Genomic DNA, 26,291 nt, shown 5'->3' with positions numbered 1-26,291 from the left:
CTTCGCATGTTCAATTACTTTCTTTTGTCCAGTGCTTGCTCGACACATCTCGGCCCTCATACCCTTTGCCTCCTACCCTCAAGCTCTTATCCGAAAACAACAGATGCATCTAAGGAGTTGAGAGCAGAGCCATACATCATGCCCATGAGAACCCTACTTCTGGTCTTACAAGCTGAGCAGATGGGCAGACCTGAGTTGTTGGGGCATCGGTGCAGGAGGACCTCAGCTCTGCTCTTAAATTTTTTGAGAAGTCTGCATTCACCTTACTGCTGGACGCTGCCCTCTTGCAGAGTGAATGTCCTGCTTTTAAATGAACAGATAGTAAGTTGGAAGTCGTAGGAATGTTTCACATTTGAAAAACCAGCATTTTCCTGGGCCTGACCTACCAGGTTGGTTTTAGTCCATCATTTGTCAGTATGCCCCATGCACAGGTCAATCGCCCTGACTGAATGTCTTGTAGTGTTCTAAATGGTCTTAAAGTAAACATCTTTAAGTGTACACAAATTAAATGACGTTCGTCATTCTGGAAAGGACGTCACTATTAGATAGATGGCGAATTGAGTCAGTAAAATTGCTGAACAGCAGATGAATGCTAATAGCGGATGTAAACTCGATTAACCCGGAGAGCTATGGTCTTCTTAATTAGACTCTGAAGCACAGAGAAGTATAGCCCAGAATGAAAGTTTCCAGAAGATAAAGTTTCACACTAGAACTACTGCCAACTTTCTGAAATAGGCATCTTGATGTGATCATTTCAAACTCAAATCAAAGTTAAAACATCCACAGAGTAATCAAGTAGTTGGGTCACAGTTCATGAGACTTGTGACAGAAGGGGATCTTCTCTTGAAGTACAGTGTGATAAAGAAGTGAGGTAATGTAGAATTGTAATAGGAGCGACAGGAGAAGAACATACCAACTGCCGTGATCTTTAGAAAGTATGTTAAGAAAAGCCTATGGGACAAACGTGTCTTGGACCAGGAATACATGCACTCCTCCAAGCGTGCTTACCAGCAAAGCTAGAAAGGAGTCTATCACAGAGACATGATGGAAGGGAGAAAGGAAATGTACATGTATGAGGAAATGTTTCTAACTCTAAGGGCTGGTAAAATTTGTGGCTTCGTATTAGGTGTCTCAAACCAAGGGCTTCAGAAAATCTGTAGGCCGCCTGCAGGAACAGTTTTAATACTGGTCTTATTGTGACCACCAAGGAGAGCAGAATAAGTCTGTGCTCATCTCAATTGACACAAGGGCTATCAATCACGATACTTGGTCAAAAATGGAGTGGTTTCAAACCCTTGCCTCATTGCACGGAAGATTAAATTAAACAAATTTGCTGAGCATCTGTAAATTGAGACAATTATAAATAGTGTAAGACACAAAGAGCTGGATATGTCTGGGCAATTATTATAACTGACTGATCACCTTGGGTTAGACAAGGACAACACCATGATTCTGGCTTTCAGGAAATAGATGTGTAATTAAATTCCCATCCTGTAGAACACACAAAGACTGCTGTACAGGTAGCTTGACCAAAACAATATGATCCTGGGACCATTACATCTAAAGAGGAGGGTTCTTGAAGGGAAATGTAGGTGCTCAGCTGTGTAAAGCAATTAGTTGCTACGAAAATCTATTAGGATGGTGCTACTGAGAGAGGAGATAAGCCCTATAACCCCTCCAAATTATGTAGGAAAGAGTTCTCACACTTGCACAATGTACATCCATGTCCAGGAACACATAAAAGAAATGAACAGTATGTATAGTCTTTACACAATGTGTGCACAATCAGACCAATGGTCAATAAACAATGAAGATAATGATGCTTTGTCTTTACCCGGAACACAGTGATCGTCCATGAAGCAGTCCGAGCATACTCGCTACAGATCGTCTGACGCTCTGCACCCTCACGGCACCCGCTTCACGATGAGAACTTCAAACGGATACATTGCGTACATTAGTCGTTACCACTTCAAGGATTATAGCCCAGCCGGGTTGGAATTATCACCAGCAGCGTGATTACAAAGACCTTTCACTTCTCCATTCAGCCCTGAGGAAGTTGCAGAACTATTTCCATATGCGACAAAACATGTGTCGGCTGGTTTTGTTTTGGTCAGATAGAATACTGAATTAAAGACAAAGCATGTCTAAGAACGTTTCTATATAACAGGTCATCAGTGTGGGAATCTTCATCGAGTGCTGTTCAGTAAATGTACAAAAACTACAGTTAATGCTTCTAACTCAGATTGGCATTATAAGCCGGGAGCTGTCAACTACACCTATTGTTACACTTGGAAGACCAGAGTAGTTATTTCATAGTGCAGTTGTGTTGCACTGGGAGGTTTTCCTTGCCGAAAGTCTCTTGTAATAGATTTTTCCGCTCATGTGTCAATCTCTCCATCTCTTAGTAGTGTTAAGTGGGACCAACAACACAATAGCATCTTAAGGCAGGCCTGTTTGTGTCAATTTCTCAATTTGAAGCAAGTCGTTCAGACATAAAAGCTTTCCACAGCGACTGCTGTATTGATCTTTTAATTCTTTGCAAAACTGTAAATAATGCCAGCCAATTTGAATTCTTAGGCAACAAAGCCACCACTTTAATACTAAAACATTTGAAAAGACAAGATTAGGTACACTCAAGAAAAGGTGCGACTTGCCTATTTCTCACTGCATGTTATGGGATGCTAGTAAACACTCCAACTCGGCAGTAAACATGTGTTCCAGAATGGAAAAAGGGTAATTGAAAAACCAAAATGCACACCTTCAACCTTTTCCAAAGAGCGTCCCGTTTTACTATTGGGAAGGTCTTAAATATCTGGAAAATTTCAGATATCCATGGAGTAAAAATATTCAAGGGATGAGAACAAAATAGTAGTTTTGCAGCTTGAAGAATTTTCTGGATTCACATGCTGTGGATTATTCCGCCATAAAGTTGTTGGGTCCGGAACTCTACTCATGTATATTAGTCCCACTTCTTTTTCCTCTTTTTTGTTGGGCGTCAACTGTCCCCACCATTTGGTGTCCAGTCCAACCTTACCTAACGTCAGACACTTCTCCCCGGAAGCCCCGACACATGCTCGCCATCTTCAGATTTATTTATTTAGCAACCATCTGATAATTCGGTGTTTAGGGGCCTTCCTCTTACTGCATATTCTTTCCACTTCTGCTCACCTCATCACCTGGGGAAGTAGGTGGGTCGCATGCAAATCCAGAAAATTCTACAAGCTGCAAAACTATTCCTACAGGGAAGCAAGCATTTCGTTTTGCAGAGCAAATCTTTTCTGGATTACATTCCGTGCATTGATGATGTAGCAGTTTTCATCACAGCGGGGGCTGGGTTGGTGATGTGTTGGAGCTTGTAAACAAACAATTCAGTACTCTGTCCCACTTGTGCGTTCCTATTTATCTGTATGTCATTGCAGTAGTGTTTTGTGAACGTGTGCACCGATGACCAAGTGGCTGCTATGCATACGTCATTTAACGGATCATTTGCCAGGTAGCTATTGTAGCTACTTTTTTAGGTGTTGAGCGAGTTCTTGGTTTAGTTTCTAGTTGTATGCCAGCTGTCCTAAAACACGCCTGGATTGTTTAAGCAATCCACCTTGCGAATGTGTGCTTAGTGATTAGTTTCCATTTGCTATTGTCTGAAAATGATATGAAGAGTTGTTTTCCCTTCCTGATTGGCTTTGTTTTTGCCATATAATACATTAACACTCCTTGTGCGTCTAATGTATGTAGTGCTCTTTCTGCCTGAATCTTTGGTTGTTGGAAAAAACTCAGTATTTGGATTGTCTGGTTTATGTGAAACTGGGACTGAAACCTTTGGTAGGAAATGTGGATTGGTCGTCATGACAATCCTGTCCTTGTGTATATGCACGTACGGTTCCTGAATGGTGAGGACTTGCAAATCGCTTACTCTATTGAGAGATGTCATTGCGACTAAAAAGGCTGTTTTAAGTGTAAAGAATCTTACAGTGGCCTTGTGGAGTGGTTCAAAGGGTAATTTATCAGTTAGGTCAACACTACATTTAGGTTCCATGTAGGTGGTGGGGCACTTCTTGGTGGGTCTATTCTTTTAGCCCCTTCCAGGAATCTCTTGATCACTGGTGTAGTGTATAAGCTTCTTCCTACGAAACCCCTTGGGTAGGCCACTATAGCTGCCAGATGCACTTTTAAAGACATAGGTTAGTTTGATGTCTGGTCTGATGAAGTATCAAAACTGCAGTATCTTGTCTTGTCCTGTAAGAGGCCAGATCTCTGGCACTACCTTGTGTACCTCTCCCACTTAGCTAAATAGCATTTCCTTGTTGTCGGTCTTTATTTTATCGGGCAGTCGGAAGTGTCCAAACTCGGTCTTCAGGAGCCATACCGCTAGGCTCAGTGTGCTCAGTTCTGTGTGGGGAATCCCCCTCCCTGCATGGAGAGCAGATCTTGTAATGCTGGCAGTCTCTGCACATTGTTGTGTGCCATCTCTGTTAGAGAATCAAGTCTGTCTTGCCCACTGTGGGACGAGGAGTATTAAAGTCATCTGCGACTGTCTGCATTTGTTGATCACTAGTGGTAACAGAGGGATCGGGGAAAAAGCATAAGCAAATCCCCAACTAGTCTATTCACAGTGCGTTCCACAGAAGTGTGGGTGTGGATGTCTGGAAATGAAGGATTGGCATTTTTTTAATTTCCTGGTGTTGCGAAAAGTTCAATTTCTGATGTTCCCCATCTTCTGAACACCTTTAAGAATTACTGTCTGACTCCCTTCCAATGTTTGTGAGGTGGATGCATGTATGCTCAGCTTGTCTGCTTCTACACTGTATTTCCCTTGTAGATATATTTGTCATGTTGATTTCTCACTGGATAGCACATCTCAGGATCGTTTGTGCTAGCTTTGAAAGGGCAAAGGATTTTGACCCTCGTTGTTTGTTGAGGTAGAACATTGTTGTTGAGTTGTCCTTTTGGATTAGTATTGATTTTCCTCACTGCTGCTACTGAAAGACTGTTAAGGCTAGGAATACTGTTTTCAGCTCCAGTAGGGGTTATGTGTTGTACTGCTAACTCGGTTGTCCAGATCCCTCGGATCTTGAACTTCCCCATATGAGCTTCCCATCCGATATGAGAGGCATTTGTGGTAATGATCACTATTGGAGTTGGCAATATGAAGGGTCTTCCTGTTATATTTGTCCTGTTTCACCACACCATCTCCTCCTGTACATTTTGTGTGACAACCACTAGATCTTACCAACACCTGTTGCTTGTGACCATTGGCTCTGGACCCATTCAATTGGTCTCATGTGCAACCATGCATATATTTTATTAGAGGTATGCATGAGGCCATCCTTCCCAGCATCTTCCCTATGGTATTCATCGTCCAAGACTGACCTTTCTGGTACTGGCAAGTTCCTTGTGTTATCTAAAGTATTCTTTTTTCCTAAGGGTATGCTTTTACCTTTGCTGTGTTGATTCTTGCTCCCAGGAAGAGCTTCTCTTTTTCTGGTGTGGGAGACAACTTTCCATGTGTATGGAAAATCCCAGTCTGTGGGGTGTCTATCACTGTTTTTATGTTGTTTCTGCACTCATGTAGTGAGTACGCTTTTACCAACCAGTCATCTGGTAAGGGTACACATGTATCCCTTGCCTTCTCAGGTTCCCCGCAACTGCTGCTAAGCATTGTTAAGCACTCTGGGTGCTGATTTGATTCCAAATGGTAGTACCCTAAATTAATAGTGTGTTCTGTCTTTAACAAAGCACAATTATTGTTTTGTGCTTGCGTTTCATTGTGCTGTGTAGATATGAATCTTTTAGGTCTATGGTAACCATATAGTCATTGAAGCTGCGGGATGACATCTTGAAGCATTGTTATTTTGAACTTCTGTCTCTTTATGAACTTGTTTAAGAAACAGGGGTCTAGTATAGGGCGTAGGGACCAGTCTTGATTTGATATCCGGAATTAAGTTGAGTAGTTTCCGTGGTTGATTTCCTTACTGGGCACTCTCTCAACTGCCTTTTTCTGCAGCTATTCTTTCACTTCATCATAGCCAGGTGTGTTATTCTCTTGTGAGGATGTTTTTATACACTGGTGGGTGTTTGACCAATTCTATGCAATAGCAGGATAATAATGAGCATCCACTCATCTAAAGTGACCTTCCTCCACTCCTGGAAAAAGGGTTCTATCCTTCCCCCCCCTCCCCCAAACAGGTGTTGTGTGTGTGGTAGGGGGTGTTGGTTTTACAAGTGACATGCTCGCTGGTGCAGCTGCCCCTCTCTGTGGCTGTGATCTGCCTCTCGCCTGTCCACGACCTTGTTGTCTCTGTTGTGCATGGTACTACCACTATTTTACTATTTACGTGGAGTGGTGTGGCTCACTGGTTAGAGGCGGCAGATCCGGGAGCAGAAGTCAGCCCGGGACCAGGGTTCAATTCCCGACGCGGCAGGGTCGTGGACTTAGGTCAGCGGACTCGATAATTCTCGCTTCTGTGCTTACTCTAATCAGGGGTTCCACTCGGCAACTCTGGGCATTAGCTTGCCTAATCTCCACAAAGGCCCCATCAATTCCGGGGATGCCTGGCTCCACCTTGGGGACTCCCAGCTGGGACCATCCCACAGGGAAAGCCAGGACTGGTTCCCCAGAGTTATACAGCGCCAGGAAACCTACGGACGGGTAGCAGTGCGCTTTACAAGCTCAAATACATTTACATACATTTACATTCACTATTGTGTTGGTGTCTGTGCCTGGTTGCACGTTGGAAGCTCTTGGGTGTGGAAGCACTTTAAAAGCCACTTCTACCCACCGTTCTTCTGGTAGAGGTACTCGGTCTTTGCTGTCCCCTAAACTGTGGGGCTCCTATCGATTTTGCAGGATGGTTATCCTTCTTCAGCTGCTGCAAGACATCTACTACACTCCCAAAAAGGTGTTCCCGATTGAAAGGGGCGTTAATGATATTTGCTTGAAACTCTTTTTTGAAGTCAAACACCCGCAACCAGGCATGCTTTCTTTGGGTTTTTCCTGCCATCATTTGTTTGCTTGCTGGGTCTGGAGCGTATAGCGCAGATTTCAAACAAGTGTTAGCGATATTCTTCCCTTCTTCTGCAAGGGATGCCGCTCTCTTTTGATATTGCTACGGAGGATGTTTCATCAGCTCTGCCATCTCCTCCCAGTGTTGATAAGCAGGTCTGTTGAGCCGGGCATTAGAGTTAGCTATTCGCCATTGTGTTGCTTCTTCCCTTTAAAACTTCCTCACCACCACGCACATTCCTTTACTCTCCTTATCAGGAGGCGGTCTGGAGGTAGTTGGCACATTTCCCTCTTCCTGGCAGTGGCTGCAATGATAGAAGCTACTGGCGTGTTAGCTCTAATATATGGTGGGTTCTTTGAGGAGTGCTTGTACTTTTTTTCGGCCCTGGGTGTCACTGACCAGCAAGTTCCTTGGAAGTATCTCTCTTCCCTGGTCCAGTGTGCTTGGGAGTATGGGAAGGTATTGACTCTTACTCTGAGGGTAGCAATTTCTCTAATAAAAAACATGTTTAGGACTTTTCCTCCAATTTAGACCATACTAGTCTGCAGTCATCTTTTATTAGTTGGTTGTACATGGAAATGTCGTCCAGGGGTGAAGGACTCCACCGATGTGTGTCTAGTCACTCCTCTAGGGGACCTGTTTCGTGGTCCTTACATTGTTTTTTGAGGCATTCTGACCCCTCCATTTCTTGAAACAGACCCGTGGCTTCTGGGTCCTCTTCTTTATATATGATCACCTGATCCTCATCTTGCTGTGGCTCTGGGGTTGTTGGAGTGCCTTGTTCTCCTCAGTCCTTGCCCTATTGTGTGTGCTCCGTCAAAGCTTTCAACTGAATCCTTCTGAGAAGATTGTGGCTATTTCGGCATTGAGATGCCTTTTCTTCCGTTCGATCTTGATTGCACGCGCTTCAACATAGAGTATGGGTGTTGATCTTTTTGAACACTGAGGCTTCAGGTGACTGTTTAATTTGACCCGTTCTTCGCCTTCTCCTGGCTTCAGTTGTCCTTCCACACCGGAGTCTTTTCGGCAGCATGTCTGCCTGCGGTGTCCTTGGTGTGGGAGCATAGGGGTTTATTTTGCCTGTGGTCGGTGAGAGCTTCAATACAAAGGCAATTTTTGATGTTCTAGAGTCTGTTCTAGACTCACCTGCACTCCGTTTCTTCGACGTTACCTGTGATCGTTTATCCTTATGTTTTCAGTGTCCTAGTAAGATGTCAATGACCTCCTTTTCGATGTCTGAGCCCTCTCCCTTGGCTCCTTTAGTGATGTTGTCCTCCTCCTTGCTCGATAACCCCAGGTCTCTCAATGACCATGTCCCCATCTGCTCCTGCATGGCGTAGTTGCTTGCCTTTGTTTCTTCCTTGCTCTTAAGGTCTTTGGTTTGAATTCTGCGCAGGCCTCACAGTTGTCGGTGAAGTGGACTCTTGGTAGACAAAGGTTGCACACCTGATGGTTGTCCTTCTGGACAAACTTGTCATGACACTCTGGTAAGAACCGAAAAGTTGTGGTCTCCATATCACCTGGAACAGGGCCCCCCCCCTGTCCATACGTGCTCCAACCTTCTCTCGACGTGTAGTATGCTACTACCCTTTCTTCTTTGCACTGTGGAAATACCTCTACTGGGTTCTCCAAACTGGATCACAGTATCTACGGTTTTCCTCTGGAACATCTGCATTTTCTACGACAAACGGTCAGGATAATCCTCTTCTTTCAGCTACTGGGGAGCCTTTGGCAATGCTTCCTGACCCAATGGTAGAAAAAGAGAATTTTAAGATGGCGACCATACGTGGAGGTTTCCAGAGAGAGGCATCTGATGTCAGGAGAGGTTGGACTGAACACCAAACGGTGGGCCCGAATAAATAAATAAGGAGGCAGGAGAAGAAGGACTAATACACAAGAGGAGAGTTCCAGACCCAACCACTAGATGGCGGAATGATGCACAGCATATGAATCCAGAGAAGATTCACACTGCAAAATAAAAACACTGAACAGAAGAACCAGACTGTGGTCATTTGTCCTACATGGAGTAGCAAGCAATGGAAGCCAATAGGAACAATGCCAATTAAGCTAATCTATTTTCAAGACTAGTCTATTAAACATTTATGAAGACTTCAGTCACATTACATCTTTACTGAAAAAATATCCTGGTCAAAAAGTAATTACATTTTTTATCTACAATGAAAACTAGTCTTACCAGTTGATTTCTCCTCTGTCTGTTTTCTCATTTATCAAGTCCTTCCATTGTTCATGCGTGCTTTTAATTATTTCAACAGCAAATGCCTATTAAAAACACACAATTGTAGAAAGATTCAAAGCAATGTTTTACAGTTCTGAACATGACAAAGGAATTAATACTGTTTAAAAGATACACTAGTGGGTGTAGTGACCGAAGTCTCTGCATGGTTTGAAACACCTGAGCCACTCCTGCCACAAATTTCCGTTATTAGTTTTTTTGGCCTGCCCAGTGCTTTTGCACCAGTGGCCCTAATTATTAAGTCCACTCCAGTTGCCTGTATTTTTACCCGCACTTGCACCACTAGGTAAAGTGTATACCCAAAGTGAATACCCGTGATGTTGAGCACATATAGGGCCCCCTTCATAAGCGGTTACAGGACGACTAATAAAGGGAGGAAGCAGATTAGAGTCACAGCATCAGAGGCCTTTATGCTTATACCCCTAGAGATGCGAGGTCTTGCTGGTCTCTCCCTCGTGTCCTCAGTTTAATCTCCATACTAGGCTTTTCAACGCTAAGATTGTGTGTGCAGGATGAGGAAATTCTACAAGGAGAGTGGTGGTCACTGAGAACACATGGTGTGCCTGCACAAATTGGCGGTCGCCTTCAGGTTGTCTTTGTACTTGTGTGAACACGGAAACATCCAGGTCCTCCGTTTGCCCTGTAACTGCTCCAAAGCTCCAAGGTGTCAGATGACGGAATATCTATGTTGGCTGAAAGCTGGCCCAGTTTCCAACTACCCATTTGTCGGTTGTTATAGATTGCCAAACGGAGAAAAACTGTTGAAGTCTTCCCCCAACAGGTGTTCAGTGATCTGGGAAAGTGTGAGCATGTCACTGCTTATTAGGGGAAGGGGTGTTATGTGGTGTGGCGCTTTTACCCCTGCCTTTGGAATGGTTTCCTCTATATCCTCCTCTGTAGAAACCTCTAGAGGAAAAGGATTGGTTGTTGCCGTTGTAAGAGGAATTATTTGGGTCTGATGATGTTGTTTTGGACCCTACTTTATAAAATGAGCGGCAAAAGGAGCCTCTATTGGATTGGGACTGGAGCACTCCCATGGATTTTGCCTCGGTGTCCTTTTTCATCTTTTTCAAGGATTGGTTGACTACAGAACCATTTACAACAAGATTGGAGGAGTGGTCCCAAGAGGAAGAGAACTTCCTCTTTTCAAATGAACAACGAGGAGGGTTACTTGTAACCCCAAGTTGGACAACCTTTGTCCTTAGAAGATCCCTCACTCACCAACCTAGTTGGTGACATACTTCATCATCGGGGTCCCACCTAGACAGCCGAATGCCATCCAGGTGTGCTGCAACACCTGACTACAGTGGAGCTGGTTATTTTGATTTATATGTGCAGAAGGAAGCTAAAACATGTGTTTAAAAATTGTCCAATACTACCCACTCTTAGAGTTTATTCCGGAGTGTCTTGGACAATTGGTTAAAATAATATGGGACACCTATGCCCGGTTAGGTGGGCTGTTGGTGTCTAAACAAGTCGTGTCGTGTTTTCTTAAACAAAGGTCTACATGTTTCAACCTACGTGTCAATATGAGGTTTTCGTCAGGACCAATGTGTTGCCGACTGGGTGGTATGTGCACGCTAAGGCGCACCCTACCCTCGCCTGCAGTAGGGTGAGAATCACAAAACTTGTGATCTTTTACCAAAACAATGTTCTTCTCCTTGTTTCCTGGAAAAAACCTGTGGAAAGAATAGGGGAAAGTGGTTGGGTAACAAACGGATGTACATATAGACATATACACACACTGATGGTATCACGGATGATGCACCTCGTGTACATCTTGGATATCACTAGATTTAATTTCGTAAAAGGAGATCCTGTATTGTCTATGAATCATAGAAGTCGCAGACACTCGTGCTGCTAGATAGTAGACTGTATCTGCATCAAACATTGCTGCAACCCACACATCACTGTACTATAAGTGAGCTCCCATTCATACATAACCACAACTAGCAAATGGTGGTTAAAAGATCTCCCTGAGGTTTTGTATAATGAATCTTCAATTATTAATTGTAGAGAAGAGGGTGGAGGTGGAGAGTGTTGTGAGGCAGGACAAACAGGGCTAGTGGCCATGTCCTCCTTCTTTAAGGGAATCTTATCAGACGTGTTCTCTGCAGGAAGCTTGTGTTTTGCTGGATTGTTAGCCAACATATGTCCACAATCAGGATTAATATGAATTTTCTTTTGTTTGGGATCCAATTTCGCTTAAAGAACGTCTAAAATTGGTTCTGGAGCCTCGAGAATACGGTCCTTGGATTTCAGCGTTGAAATGGACTTGTTTTAAGAATGTTTCGGTCCTTAAGAGTTCGTGTTCCAAAGTGGAGGGTTTTTGGCTCCGAAGCAGGTTAGTGTTTCGGTGCGGAGGATTTCGGCTCCGACCCAGATTTGTCCTTGGAGCCTGATTATTTCGGATCTGGAGGTAATTTCTGCCAACTTGGTCTTGAGCCGGAAGGCTTGACGGTTTGTTTTGGTGGCGGGGCATCAGAAACATTGTCTCGGTACCGACCTTTGCCAGAAGGCACAGGTGGTGTCGTAGCCTTATGAGTTTTGGAAGGGGATTTAGGGGGCAAGGAGTCTTCGGTACTCACAGCATCCTGTCCGGGAGGCACATCTTCAGATTCCAGATCGATCTCGAGCTTTGAATCAGACTCTGGAACAGATGGGGCCTCTTATTTTGAAGCTGACGCTTCGATCTCTTCTTGGGTGGATTCTTCCCCGAAGATATACGGAGTGTGTTTGATGCTTTGGCACTGCATCTCTAGTCGTTGAGCTTGACTATCGCGTAGTCTTCTTGGACCGAAACGACTAAAAAGCATCACAGCCTTCCGCCTTGTGCTCCAGAGAGAGGCACAAATTACAAACTTGATGTAGGTCGGTGCGAGGGTACTTCGCGTGGCACCCCCAGGACAGAATTGTAATAGAGTCCGTTCCATCGGCCGAAGGCTGGCCCGATTCAGCAAGGCCGACAGCCGCCCACGAGGTGTTTGATCGAAAATGGAGTTTGTGGAGCAATCTGATACGCAGAGAACAGGGAAACGCATACCGAAACAACATCATCGAGGGTAGAGTGGATTGCACACCGTGGAGAACCCGAAGAACGTTTCTTTAGCTGGAGCGAGGCAATACACGTCCGAACCCGATGGCGGAAGAAAACAATCTAACAATGGAGTCGATACCCATGTGCACTATCACCGAAAGGAGGAGTTACCATACCTCGTGACTGGAAAGACTTCTTCGAAGAAAAACAAATTGCAAACATCCAGGCCCAACACTAGATGGCAGGAGTATGCAAAGCATGTGTATCTACAGCACACATGCCTCGAACATGTAACTTTGTCCAATGTTAGTCTCCAATGAGCTTTATACAACAGCTCTCAGATCTCTGTGTGTCATTCCCTTGCCTCTTATTTAAAGACAGTGGCCAGATGAAGAAGTCTATCTTCACAGATGTTTCAATTGATTGTTTTATATGGTATTGATGGAATTGTGAAGCTATGGTAATTATTTTATATGATGTATGTTTTATATGTTTTATTGATTTAAGCTTTGAACTTGTTTTGTACTTGTACTTTTATGCCTTGAAAAAACTGCAAAATAAAGTAGAATTGATTGATGACTTCCTAATCAAGAATTTATTAGAAATTCAAAGCGTGTTCTTTAGTCGGCCGCTCGCTTTGGTAACCGCTAACACAGTACGTAACCTTGGAGTACTGATGGATAGCAATCTCCAATTGGACTCCCAGGTGAATAAAACGGTTGGCACCTGTATGTCCCTCTTACGAGTCTTGCGCAAGGTTCAACTGTTTCTGCCTTCTGACGCTAGAGCTCAGGTGGTGCAGTGCATAGTCTTGAGTAGAATCGACTATTGCAATGCTCTGCTCCTGGATGCTCCGGCCTCCTTACTTAGGAAACTGCAGAGAATACAAACTATGGCTGCAAAACGTGCACTAAATCGGCCATGGAGAGCGTCTTCATCCATGGCCCTTAGGGACCTTCATTGGTTGACGGTTGTACAGCGGATACAATTTAAGGCTCTCTGTATTGTTCACAGGGCTGTCCATGGGACTGGACCCAGAGTGCTCCAGAAAAAATTCACCTGGTATGTGCCTACTCGAGCACTTCGCTCTTCTACAGCACGCTTGATCAGGGTTCCTAAAATCAAGAGAGCACGTATGGGCGGCCGATCCTTTACTTTTACTGTCTCCAGATTGTGGAATGATCTTCCTTTAGAGCTTAGGCAACTTAATACTCTATCCAGTTTTAGGAAGAGGCTGAAAACCACTCCGTTTCCAAGAGCCTAGACTGTTCCGCTTTTCCCCTGGTTTGTTCGGACAATTTAAGCGCCAGGACACCCTTTGGGTGACAGTTTAGCCCTATACAAAATTCCCTTACATTACATTATCACGAGTCCTACCAGACAGCATATTTATAGAACTACTCCTTTTAAACCGGAGTGGGGCCCATCCAGGTACCTTGCAGGGGGGCCCCTCAACTTTTGTTACACCAGTGAGCATTCCATCAATCACTTTTCTGTATCTTTCAGGGTGACACACGAACTGGGACAGGTATGCCGAGATAAGAGTCTTGTGCACACAGTGCCGCTTGAACCAAGCTATACTGAGCTGATGAGCCCTAATAAAGGTGAAACATCCTGCTTTGCTCATGTTCCGGCTCTGGGATGACCCAGCCTGCGGTTCGGGATGGACTGTTTACACTGGTGCAAAGCCACAACTGATTTGCACATGGCAGGGTCCGAACTCAGGTGGCAGGGTATGCAAAGCAATCGGACTGTGTGATGTGGCCTTGAGTACTTACCCGTGGCTGCGATTAACTCAAGAATCGCGTATGTCCCTTTTTGTATACAATAGTTAGAACGGCTGATATAAGCAATGTATAGAGATCTTGCTCTTGATGACTGTGAGGTCCTTCCAATCTCCAATGTAGGTGCTGTTGTAAACGTCCAAGACTTTCACGGGTGAAGCATTAATGTGTCGTCTGGTGTCTTGCTGTGGAATCAATAGACTGGTGTGCCACTGTCCAATATCAAAAGGTGAAGATCTCTTGTCGCTGTTGAAGGAAAAACGCCCAGAATAATCCAGAGGAAGCAGCTGCTAAAAATGCACACCTGTTGAAGATCTGTCCCAGAGGCTGCAAGTGCCATGGCAAAAAGTTCATCTGCGTCCGGTCTGGGATGCCCTAACTACAAAAGAGAGCCTGCATGCAACTTGTGGTTGGACAGAGGCTGCTCCTGCAGATTACCCATCAACAAACAACCGCCAAAGGAACCCTGCTAGAAGTTGGGAAAAGTGGGGCCCAACAGTGACCAGCTCAAGCGACTGTGCGGAGGTACCTACTAAACTGACATAAGTCTGTTGCCCGGGTGAACTCAAATTAATGAAAGCCATATAACTTATTTACCCATCTAGTCAATTAAGAAATCCAGAGTAAACTGCAACTCTGCCCAGTTGACAGTGGATACTCTAGACAATGACAAACTCCAGTAGTAGGAGAGGGCACCAGAAGGCGTGACACCTCAGTGAGAATCGCAGATAACATTACAACCTTGTACTTGAATCCTCTAAGGGATTGTGCAGTATTTTGTTTTGTTATGAAATGTAAGTACTTTCTTTTTACTATATGTTGATTTTCCTGTTGGCGGATTGTTGACGTCTAAGCTCTTTCTCACCAGACTATCACAAATATCATATTCTCCATGAGCAGCTTTTACTGTTCACTTTCACCGCTCAGAGTGGAGTGCAGAAAGGGAATACTTAACCTAGATTGCAAAGCCATGACAACACAGTACCCATAACACCAGTGGCAAACACCTCAACCATCACTGCTGGGGCTTAGTAGCCCCCGTGGGCCCTAAAGGATGCAAGCACTACCCAAGGAGAGAAAAATACTCAAAATTAATAGCTTGATTATATAATTAGAGCCAACATTTTTCACTGCTTCTTTGTGAAAGAATTAACAACCCAAATTCTAAGAATTCCCGAGCGGCACAAGCGTGTTCAGCAACCTGTGGTTAGGGTGGCTGATATAGCCCAGGGACTTCATCAGAAGCAGTGGCTGTGCCACTAGATTTTAGTGGTCTTTGTGGCACATGTTCTTCTGGTTTGAGAACCACAGACACCTGGACCATGTCACATTTAGCAGAAAGAGCCTCATGTTGGATCTCTGAAGTGATCGTGATTAGAGTAAAAGTGAATACAAATGTGCTAAATAACGAATCCATAGGACATTGCAATTACGTGGGAGACATAACTTGTGCATTTTTTTGAGTGAGCCATCATTAGATGAAGCTGACCTGTAGAACTGTGTGAATGAACACATGGATGTCTCTTGTCTGTCAGTTCGATGTTCCAATGAGAGCGGTGTGACTACTGAGACTTTATTTTTACCAGTCTTAATTTTTACTCACCTGCTAAATCGTCTGTCTAAAAGGACATGAATGATTGCATTCTCCTTGTTTGACATGTTGCCCTGTGAGACTGATAGCTTTCAAGGCCAGAAGTACCATCAGCAACTTGAGGAGAGGGATATGTTATGTCCCTCGCATGGGACTCCCAAACCTGTGCATGAAGTGTCTTTCATAATAAATAGGATCGGACCTCTGAACCTTTTGGAGACTGCCAGACTCTTTTCAGATGGTCACGGGGCATGCAGGGTCTACTGGGCCCAACAGTGATGGTGGAGGCCTTTTACTCCTGATATTCTAGGGTCCGACCTACTATGGGTCCTGCTCAGCTGTGCCAAGTACCCCTTCTGCACTTGATTCTCAGTGGCAGCTGTAGTCGAGCAGTACAGGCTCCCTTGAGAAGCATGTAGATCATGTAAGTGAACACAACTCATAGTTTGAAGTGCAAACAGTGCACACAATTAAGAAATGTCCAGCCAAATACTAGCTTTTACAACAAGTAGTATTTTATTTCTAACTGTACACAGGCAATGAAACGCAAATTCAAATGCAGCACTATCCCCTTGAGGTCGGGGCTCTAGCAGTAGTCCGGCAAATCCCTGTCCCACCTCCTTTTGTGTAAAGTGCTCAGAGTTCTTTCCCAGTGGTTGAATCAGGAAAAGCAAAAAGAACAATTGATGGACAAAATGAAGAACAATGTCATACATTGACCCCAATACAGAGATCTGGGCCTAAATCCATACTTTTTGTTTTCCTGCCCATGCCATTCCAGTTTGAACCCAGCCATATGCAAATCAGTCTTGACCATGTGCCCAATGGGAACAGTCCAGCCTGACCTGCCAGGCCAGGCCATCCCTCGACTGGAAACAAGCATCCTAGCACCGGTTTCGGGGATTCACCCCTCAGCCAGGTTAGCTTGACTCCAGTCCAGTGGTATGGAGAGCACGGGACCCACTTCTGGGCATACCCTTCCCACTCGGGTGAACAATGCAAACAGAACAATTGATGGACAAAATGCAGAACAATGTCATACATTCACCCCATTACAGAGATCTGAGCCTAAATCCATTTTATTTTCTTCCCATGCCATTCCAGTTTGGGTCCCTTGCACACTTTGTGACAGGATTTAAACTAGCCTGGCTGATGAGGGGTGTTACCCCAAAACCAGTCCCAGGATGCTCGATGCGGTCCAGGGAAGACCTGGCTTTGCAGTTTGGTCTGGTCTGTTCCCATGAGGCACAGGGTCAAGACTGATTTGCATATGGCTGGGTCTGAACTGAGGTGGCGAAGTGAGCTAAAGAACGATGATGGTTTCAACCCAGATCTGTGACTGGGGGTGAGTCTCTGAAAAGTTTCAGGGCTCCATCCATCCACTCCTTGTGTTTGCTTTGAATCAGGAAAAGCAATATATTAGGCCGTACTTAAGAGTTCTCCCTTCTTACCTTTTAGGAACTTAGTCAAAAGTGTCTAAGGTGCTGCAGCACAGTTTGCAGCAAGTTCCCCGGGACAAAACTGGCCCAGTTCTGGTCTTACTCGCTCTTGTAGCAAAGATGAGTTCAGTGATGCAGTGGGTGCCTTCAAACATGCACAGGTGAGTCCTGCTTAGTTTGGAGAGGTCAGACTGCTTGCCGCACCCAGCAGGGCAGGTTCTCTCCAGTGTGGCGCTGCCAGAGCCTCAGATGATAGAACAGATCCTTGCTCTTAAAGAAGTAGTACGTTGATTTTGTTCAATGGCGGTGGGGAATCCTCTCTTCAGTTCCTGACTGGAGGAAGCGAGGATGCAAAGTCATCCTTAGCGTCTCTGGAACTCCTCTGTGGTGAGTTGGGGGCAGTTTTTTCTCAGTGCAGGTCCAACCAGCAAGTGTAAGGTCGTAACTGCAACCCCTCCTGGTATATGGGGTTGCCGGGTTACATAGTCATAATGGCACAGGCTTTTTGAGCTGTAGAGACCCAGCCCACATAGTCACAAGTCTTGGCACTTCTAAAAATTGTACTTTAATGGCGGCCCCCTTTGGCATATGTGGTCTCTTCAGTCCGGCAATACAGGTGTAGCAGGAGCTGTTCAGCCTTGACACAGCTCAGTCTACAGCAGCCCTCCTATAGCATATGGGGGTGTGCTGAAAACAATCCTGCACATGGATGACAGCATCAGTGCTCAAACGAATCCTCACACCATACACAGGGAGTCCTCACGGTAGAGCTCCCCACTGGACCTTGCTCTCTCCAATGCTCTTATTTTCCTCACAGAGTACACTGGTCTTGGCAAGCAGGCAGGAGCTGGTGCTCTGGGGCAGGTGGCCTTGGTTTCCCTGGGTGAGGCTAGCAGGCCTTGACAGCCAGGCAGAAGTCGTGTGGAGCTACCCCTTCACACAGCCAGTTTGGATGCTTGGAAGAAAGACAACTTTTGGGGATTCAAGCTCTCTTCCATATAGTCCTTTTCCACACCAAATGTAATTTAGGGTCTGGTCTTTGAGGTGTTATGTTGGGGTATGCTTCTTTTGAAGTGGGCACTTCTTTTCATCTTCCTTCATGAAAGAGGTCTGTCACAACAGGCACAACTCAGAGCAGATTGTTCAGAACTTAATCCCTGGGAGTGACCAGAGATTGCACCTAAATGTCAATCACAGTGATATTTGCATCTAAGTGTTAATCCCAGACCCCCAGTCCTACTCTTATGATTCTCTTATCAGCCCCATCTCCCTTCCTGAGATGTGTCCAGGCCCCTTCCTTGTGATAGATCACTAAATCAAGGAGCAATCTTTGGAGATATAAAGGAAGTCTCGTCCTTCCCTTCTTTTGTGTCCCAACCAGCACACAGGAATACAGCCAGTGGTGTAACGAAATTTGAGAGGCCCCCCCCCTGCAAGTGCATGGAGGGGCTCCCGCTCCAGATTTTATCATGAGCTCTCGGACCAGAGTTCTGTGCTGATGGGGCCCCCTGCAGCTCGGGAGCCCCCACACCACGGGGGCCTGTGTTACGCCACTGAATGCAAGACACAAATCTGTCTGGGGGATTCTTCTTATCCTCATGACTTTACCAAGTATTCCCACGATGAAACCTACAGTCCTCCATACAATATATCATTGCATGCACACTAACTCGCCGTACATTCATATTACACTTTCTGTTTAGCACCAATTTCTCTATGGCTTGTAACCTCACACGTACCCATGCCTTCAAAACACACACACAAATACACAGGCACAGTTCAGCACTGAAGATTTTCCATCTATAACCAGGGTTTGTTCATTTCAAAACACAAGTACTGCCACACACACAGAGTGACTATATGCACACTGCACAACTCTCCACTCTGCATGTATTGCAGTTCATGCAAGTACACATACACCCAGCACATGCACTGCACAGCATTACATCGCTCATGTAATGTATTCCTCTCAGGCATACATACACCCAGCAAATGTGCTAACCACACATGTACTGCCCAGTACTGCTCCATCCTTGTACTGTACTGCCCAAACACACATACAACTAAAGCAGAGTCACTATTCCTGCACTATGCAGCACTCCACATCTACTTGAAGTAGGCTATGGGTGAGTTAAGCACATAGCAGTGGAACTTTAAAGAAGGTGAGTGAGCCTGTAGGCCGCACGCCAGTGACACAGGGTAAAAGGTCATGTTCACTACTACTGATCACTACACAATATGCTGCCACCACAGGGCTTGTGATTCTCAACTTCTTGTGAAGGCGGTTGCCTTCCCTCACTATGAGGGTTGCGCTTTTTGCGCCCCTGCCAGTACAATAGGACAGCAATCGGTGGGATATACCTATGTCATGGTGCACATACATGATCAGTGTTTGCCTGCGACCAAAAGAAAATCCACGGTAGGGATCCAGACAACAGCACAATTGGGCACTCAGGGAAGGAGTACATGTCATTCCCATGCAGAGGACTTTTCCGTCCCAACAGAGACTACCACTGAAGGCCAGGAAGATCTAGCTGTGTCACTAGCAGAACAGTCTCCCAATGCTTGAAACTACTGTATCAGAAGAATGTAGAAGGCAGCCTTCAAGTCAAATTTTGCTAGAAATCCCCTTCTTTGAGCAGGTTTAGGAGTGTCCTGCATTATTATTGCCTTGAATTTGGTAGTGCAGATGTAGTTGTCAAGCGATCACAAATTCGTCATCATGTCCATATAGTGCCAATCAAATGTTCTGGATGTAGTTTCCAGGATGCTTGCATTACATAACTGTCATTTTTGGTCTGTAGGATTTTCGTACATCTCCACAAAAGAATCAATACTGCTGCAATTGGCCAATTACTATGTTAGATGGGGGCCTTTGTAAACTATTTTAGCATGTAATTCACTTCCGGACTTAAGAGATTGATGCCACCAAAGTACATTTCATTAATCTGGACGTCATCTGCTGTCTGAATTGACTGAATCCAGGGTGGCAATAAGGCAATTGATAGAAATGCGTCCCCCCTGAAGATGGTGGCATTAAGAAAAGCACATGAAGTGGTCCCAGCTGCAAAAGGCGATATTAACAAAGATGTACGTAATCTGCCACTCGGAATTCAGGCTGCCTCATTTGCACAAACTGCCATTAAAAGGTTACATTTGAGACAGGGACGGGCTGGCATGTGTAGACAAAGAGCCGCATGAGGTGGCAACTTTACAAGCACTAAGATATCATGTGGTGGTGTATTCAGGTTTTATTAGCTGGTGGAAGAAGCATCATTTACAATGTTATACTTGGTGTGACTAATTTACTTATTAATTCCCGATCAACACCAATTAAGAACCTTTTGAAAAAGTTCAGTATAATTGAAATGTATTATTTAACGAGCTGTATTATAACAAAAACACTCTTACCTTTGGTTTAAATTCTCCATTGAAAGCAAACTGGTTTTCTGGCTTTCCATCAGGCACTTTGTACTTCCGGAACCAATCTACCGTGGATTCCAGGTAATGTGGCTTCAGCCGCCTTACGTCGTCGATGTCTGACAAAATAAGAGGCTTATCTTAATTCCCAGCAGACTCCCCTCCTTCCTCCGATTACCTTATGTTCTACAGTTTTCAAGTCCACAGCACAGACACAATAAAACCAATATGTTGGTCATTCGATCAAATTTGGCTTGATTGTTAAATACTTAAAAGCCCACGGGCCAAAAGAGCACAACTTTTGAAAAGCTAAACCAATATAAGAATCACTCTGAATGATCAAGCCACCCCTCCAAAAGACGCGCACAACAAACAGTGGCATATGTATTAAGCGCACATATGTGCATCTAGAATTGTATAGCTATACCAAATGCATATACAAAAGTGCAGAAGGAAAAAACTATTTGCAAAATATGTTTGACAAAAAAGCATTTATGACCGAGCAACTGTAATATGTGGACATATACAATATGATGTTGGGAGAACAGAATATGGCCTATCTAGCACTATTCATCTAACACAATATTTGCTTTCATAAAGGACAAACGCGAAACCTCAGTTTATGTTTGGCACGAACATATTTTGATCTATTAGTGCATAAGTGAATTTCGGAATAAATGGCCTGATGGACGACGTCTTTTTTGCGGTTGCTAAGGCTGCAATTATCAAGATCACCAGCTTTGCAATCCCACACATGTTAGTGGCAATATACTAAAGATCTGTCAGTTGGAAAAGTCTTTCCGAAACGCAATTTGCACTGTGCAACTCACTGGTAGTCCCTTTTCGTAACTCGAATCGCAATGCCATGTTTTCCCCAATGGCCTGCAATCACAATTGTTGTCGCAAACTACTGACTGGATATAGACATCAGAAAGGGGTGGTATCCATTCAAATAAGTACTGGCAATGCAAATAGGTCTGGCTTTAAAGAAATGTATGGTAATGTGCAGCATTATACGTAGATAGCAAGGGAATGGCTATGTATTTGTGTGGCAGCAAAGAAATGTAAAATAATACTGGTGTATGCTAAAAAACAAAAGGCAGGTGAGAGTTACACTGCAAAGCCAGACCTAAACACCCATTTAGGTTAATGAGACTGCCCTTCTCCATTCTGTGTTACTGCCGTAGAAAAACACCAAATATTCTAGTTGTCTAAGATACTTTAATTGCATTCCAATGCCATGTGTGTGCCCCTGAACAGTCAAGCTCAGGCAACTGGATAAGTAATATGATCACACCTTGGTGGAAGGCATGCATTTTTTGTGTGGAAGCACACAACTTCTGCCCAATCAAAAGATGTACTCCTGGCTCTCAAAAATGTGGGCAGACCCAAAGCCCCTATCTAGTGATGCTCATATAACTGTCTGGCAACAACGGTGCTGTCAAGCCAGAGCATAATAACTGAATCAGCTGCAAAGGAATGGTTTCCTCTTTGTGAATGTGGGCTGCTGGCACATGACGCACCAGGCAGTGGTCCAGGGGACAGCTGCTTGCTCCACCCAAAGACACTTCGAGAATGCCTATTGTATTTTTAATTGCTGTCCCCTCAAAATGTTGCTTCGCACGAAAATCAATGTTGTCCTATAAAGGACGTCCTGAATAACCAAGAGACAAAAGCAACAAAAGTGTGTGTTTTGTAATGTATAGATGAGCGTATCAGTGATGTATCCTTATTCGTATGGATTGTGTATATTACATGCATGCCAGGGATTAAATGCTCATGTATATCTGGAGCACTGTATGAAAAAGTGGCAGGAAATGGTCCTGGCAGACTAAACGTGATGCAAAGGGGGAAAGAAGCTTTAATGTAAGCTTCCTCATTGAACCGACCGGCGGTATCCTCAGAGGTAAACACATTTGGCTACAAATGCTTTTGCTTATATTATGTGGATAAAGCAATCCCTAGAGAAAATGCGTGAGGTATGCGCACCACATATCCAAAATACTTTCACTTAACATAACCAACCAATGTATTATGTCCACGCAACAACATGTAAAAGGATAAAGTTTAATAAGTAAAGTTACAAACAAATGACGGGAACTAGAATTCAAAGGTTATAAGGAAATCAAACCTATGGGAAATGACAGTAGGGAAATATTCTTTAGTTTTGCTGTGAGCTCTTATCGCAGACAGGAGCAGTTTGACACAAAGGGTGCCCAAAAGAGATTTTCATACTGCCCCAGCTCAGCAAGTCTTTGGAGTACTGAAGAAGGCCCATTATTGTGGGGATTGCAAACTTTTTATCAGTGGGAGTTTACAGATATTAGTTGGGTGCCTTTTGCCCAAAACATTACCCTGGCAACACAACACTTCAGACGCTGGATTGATCTGAAACCAGTACAGCAGTCGACTGAAGCTCCTGCAGCTTGACACTTGCCTTTTATTCGGATTTATTCTTCCGGACACTTTAAAAGAAGAGTACAAGTGAATCCAGTTTACTAAGCACTTCCATTACTCAATCCAGGAGTCAACAGCTTTCTCTGGTTCAAGGCCTTCCCAAAACGTCTGTTTGAAGAGTGAGGAGAAAGGTTAACGAGCTAGCCAGTCAAGGTAAGGGAGCTTTGCACAGTCTAGGTAAGTCCACTTGATGTGGAGGGTAGTGAGGAAGCGGGCTGGCGGATGTGGGAGAACCTTGTATGTTAATGGGAGATGCTGAGAAACCTAGCTTATGTGCCTTTAAGTCAAGAGTAAGGTGAGGGAAGAAATGATCTTGTAGTAATGAAGGTGCTTCAGCGCCCCATAAAGTAGGTAGGAAACACTATATGTATATATGCACACAGAAAGGCATGAAAGGAATGATTTATAATGGCACGTTTACATGCATATTGCACTTTATTCATTGTATTGTTTGACGAGATGAATGATCAGGCGCAGTGAATTTTCATATGTCGTAATATGACTACGAGGGGCAGAGCTGACATACGGTCATTTACTGTGGGGGTGGCCAAGAGCACGTGTGGGGCCCAGAGTGGCGAAGAGATTCTATATAAATGAAGTAAAACTTTTACGCTTTACAATATTTGTCATCCATGGTATACATGCACTTTAACTTACTCTGTCCACCTGGACTACATTATGGGTGAAATAATGCCAAATCTAAAACGGAGTGACGATTATGCCTGCTTGCATTAGACTTCAGTGATCAGTATGTTCACTGCACAGGATTAGTTGAAAATGTTTATAATTATGAAACCATGAAAGGAATTGAGGTGAACAAGAAGATGTTGACGATCGAGAAAGGCGATATAATTTTATTTGGAATGCAAGATGAATTGATATTTAGCTGTGTCTGGTTTTGTGGAGATGGAGTTTCTCTTCCAACTCGCGCGAACATTTTTATAGTACTTTTGCAATGAGTAAGTTGAAATGAAATGTGTTAAATGCTATACTGCGCCTTCCATGCAAAGTGACCCGCCATTCTGGTCTTCATCTCTATAATGATGGTACAAGTTAAATACTCAGGGACATGGAGCGCATGTCATGTGATCAAGCCTGCACTTGATGGTCGAAACGCGGACATGGTGTTTTTATGAATTAAAGTTTTGAACCATATGGTGTCCGCATCGATCTTTTCCAAGACGAGATTGGAGATTGCTTGGTAAATTCAGTTTCTTCGATGGGGTTAGTCTGGGTAATCGGAGGCTTGAGACACTCAGTTTGGTACATCTGATTTTCTTTTTGAACTGGTGAAAAAGTCGCATAAAGTTGTAGCCCATGCACATCATTTGTGATGAACAAAAGAACCGTATTTATGGTTTCATACTTAACTGGCAGTCATTTATGCTGCTCAAAAATAATATACCCTCGGTGTATATTTTGTTACAGCATAGTAATCTTCACCGTTTATTGTTACAATAGACAACACCAGAAATACACACCCACTGAACCAGGAGGTGGCTGGTCCAAAACCATTGTAGTCTGAATGCAGGACAAAGGGTTACAAACATTGAGCAATGTGCACGGTGTTTCAGCAGGGGCTTCTTATTTTGACTGATTATGTGAGTGGAGGGCACTCCTGTTTCGTTTTCACTCCCAACTCCTTCCTTGTTTTGATACTGCTTAAACTACAGATAGCGGGCCAACAATTGCTACAAATGTTTATATACTTGCAAGGGGAGATACACTGTGTGAGGGGAAACCGCCATAACAACGCGGTAAAAACCACGCATGGCCACTACCACGAATCAGTTACAACAAACGTTCCTTTACTACGCATGTCCATTGGAACGAATCCTTTTCCATGAATATTACCTTTACTACCCATGCCTTTACAACGAAATCGGCATGCTTAGAAAAGGCATGTTTCTGGAAAAGGATTTGTGGTAATGGCCATGGCAGATTCGAGATGGACATGGCAGAATACCTGGAGTTTTAAGGAGCCCGAGCAAAATATACCCAGCAGACTACAAGCAGAGGCGCAGGGTTCCAGGAACCGGATCTACCATTGAAACTGTGGCGGTTAGTGCGCAACACTACGCATTGGGAAAATTGCAGACAATTGACAAGAGGTATGAGTTTGGGTTTAAACGTCCCCTCCTTGCACAGCTGATGAAGACCCACATCGAGGACTGGCACATGCTCTCGGGTTGTTTGACCCGTGCAGGACGAGGGAGCTGTATAGTTTAAATGGGTCTTAAAGTTACTACCAGAATTGAAATTTAGGGGCACAGGATCGTTGTGGACCAGTGGCATGGGTGGAACAAGTGTCGAGGCCGCAACACCTGATCTGGAGATGGCAGAGGGGGTTGAGGTACACATGTCTATGTCTTGCATGTCTTTACAAACCATGCCTTTACAGCAACATTATCGCTGTAAAGGCTTGCGTGGTGAAGCCATATGCGGAAACCTTTAACACGCATATACTTTTATCAAGCATGCTTTTATTCGTTGTAAAGGCAAGCGTGGTAAACATGCATACGTTATAAAAATATGTGTGGTAAAGGTTTGCGATGGCATTAGCGTTGTAACGCATGCGTTGTAAAGGCTTGCGTTACTATGAAATGCAATGTAACGTCATACTTCATTGTGTGAGACATTGGGTTTGTGGATGAGTGGGGTGTAAACCCGGTGCAAGCAACAGCCACAATTTCCGTCAGACTGAACCACTAGTCACTAAATTAACCTGTACTTGACCTTCTGGTAGCTTTGCAAAAAAGCAGTAAGGATACGAGGTTATGTGTAAAGTATTAATGCAGCCCACAAACAGTAATAGAGTGAAAACTCAACGCAAGAAAAATCTCACACCAACTTAGAAAAATACAGTACATTTTAATACATTTGACACCAAAAAGACACAAATCAAAACAGTAGAACCAGGGTTATGAACTTAAAGTTTAAGGTAAAAACTAGTGATTAAAAGATCAAAGTGTCAACCGCGGACATCTAGTTGTGCGAGACCAGGTCAAAGTTTAAAAAAAGTAGCGGACCGTGATGGAGCGCAGTTTGGATACAAGAAGTGGATAGTGCCTAGTCAGCATTTATATTCGGACTGAGAAGAAACTTCAACAGAAACATCTGAGAAAGAAGACACAAGGCTGCAGGCAGTGTTTAAGGAGGAGAAGTAATTGTCTGGAAGCTGCTGGACATGGTGAGTATTTCTACATTCTGACTTGGTCAAATCTTGTAAGTCGAAAACCTCCAGGGGGATGAATCAGCAAGCTGTAGCCAACAACGGTTCCACTGGGCCAGATGCCCCTTCTGTA

The 26,291-nt window shown here is 44.2% G+C and overlaps 1 protein-coding gene across 1 annotated transcript in view; it reads right to left on the bottom strand.

Annotated features, from left to right (window-relative positions):
- The window catches only part of PPA1 (inorganic pyrophosphatase 1), a 172,385-nt gene that overhangs the window by 37,600 nt on the left and 108,494 nt on the right, over positions 1–26,291 (bottom strand). The window contains exons 7-8 of the mRNA XM_078643070.1: positions 20,521–20,648; positions 9,199–9,284 (exon numbers count right to left, since the gene is read on the bottom strand). Coding sequence (XP_078499196.1) covers positions 9,199–9,284; positions 20,521–20,648 — 214 coding nt within the window. The remainder of the gene's footprint in view (positions 1–9,198; positions 9,285–20,520; positions 20,649–26,291) is intronic.

The sequence above is a fragment of the Lissotriton helveticus genome, chromosome 5_1 (assembly GCF_964261635.1).
Source record: "Lissotriton helveticus chromosome 5_1, aLisHel1.1, whole genome shotgun sequence".
Taxonomy (NCBI): domain Eukaryota; kingdom Metazoa; phylum Chordata; class Amphibia; order Caudata; family Salamandridae; genus Lissotriton; species Lissotriton helveticus.
The sequence above is the reverse complement of the archived record's forward strand: the minus strand, read 5'-3'. Positions and strand labels throughout refer to the sequence as shown.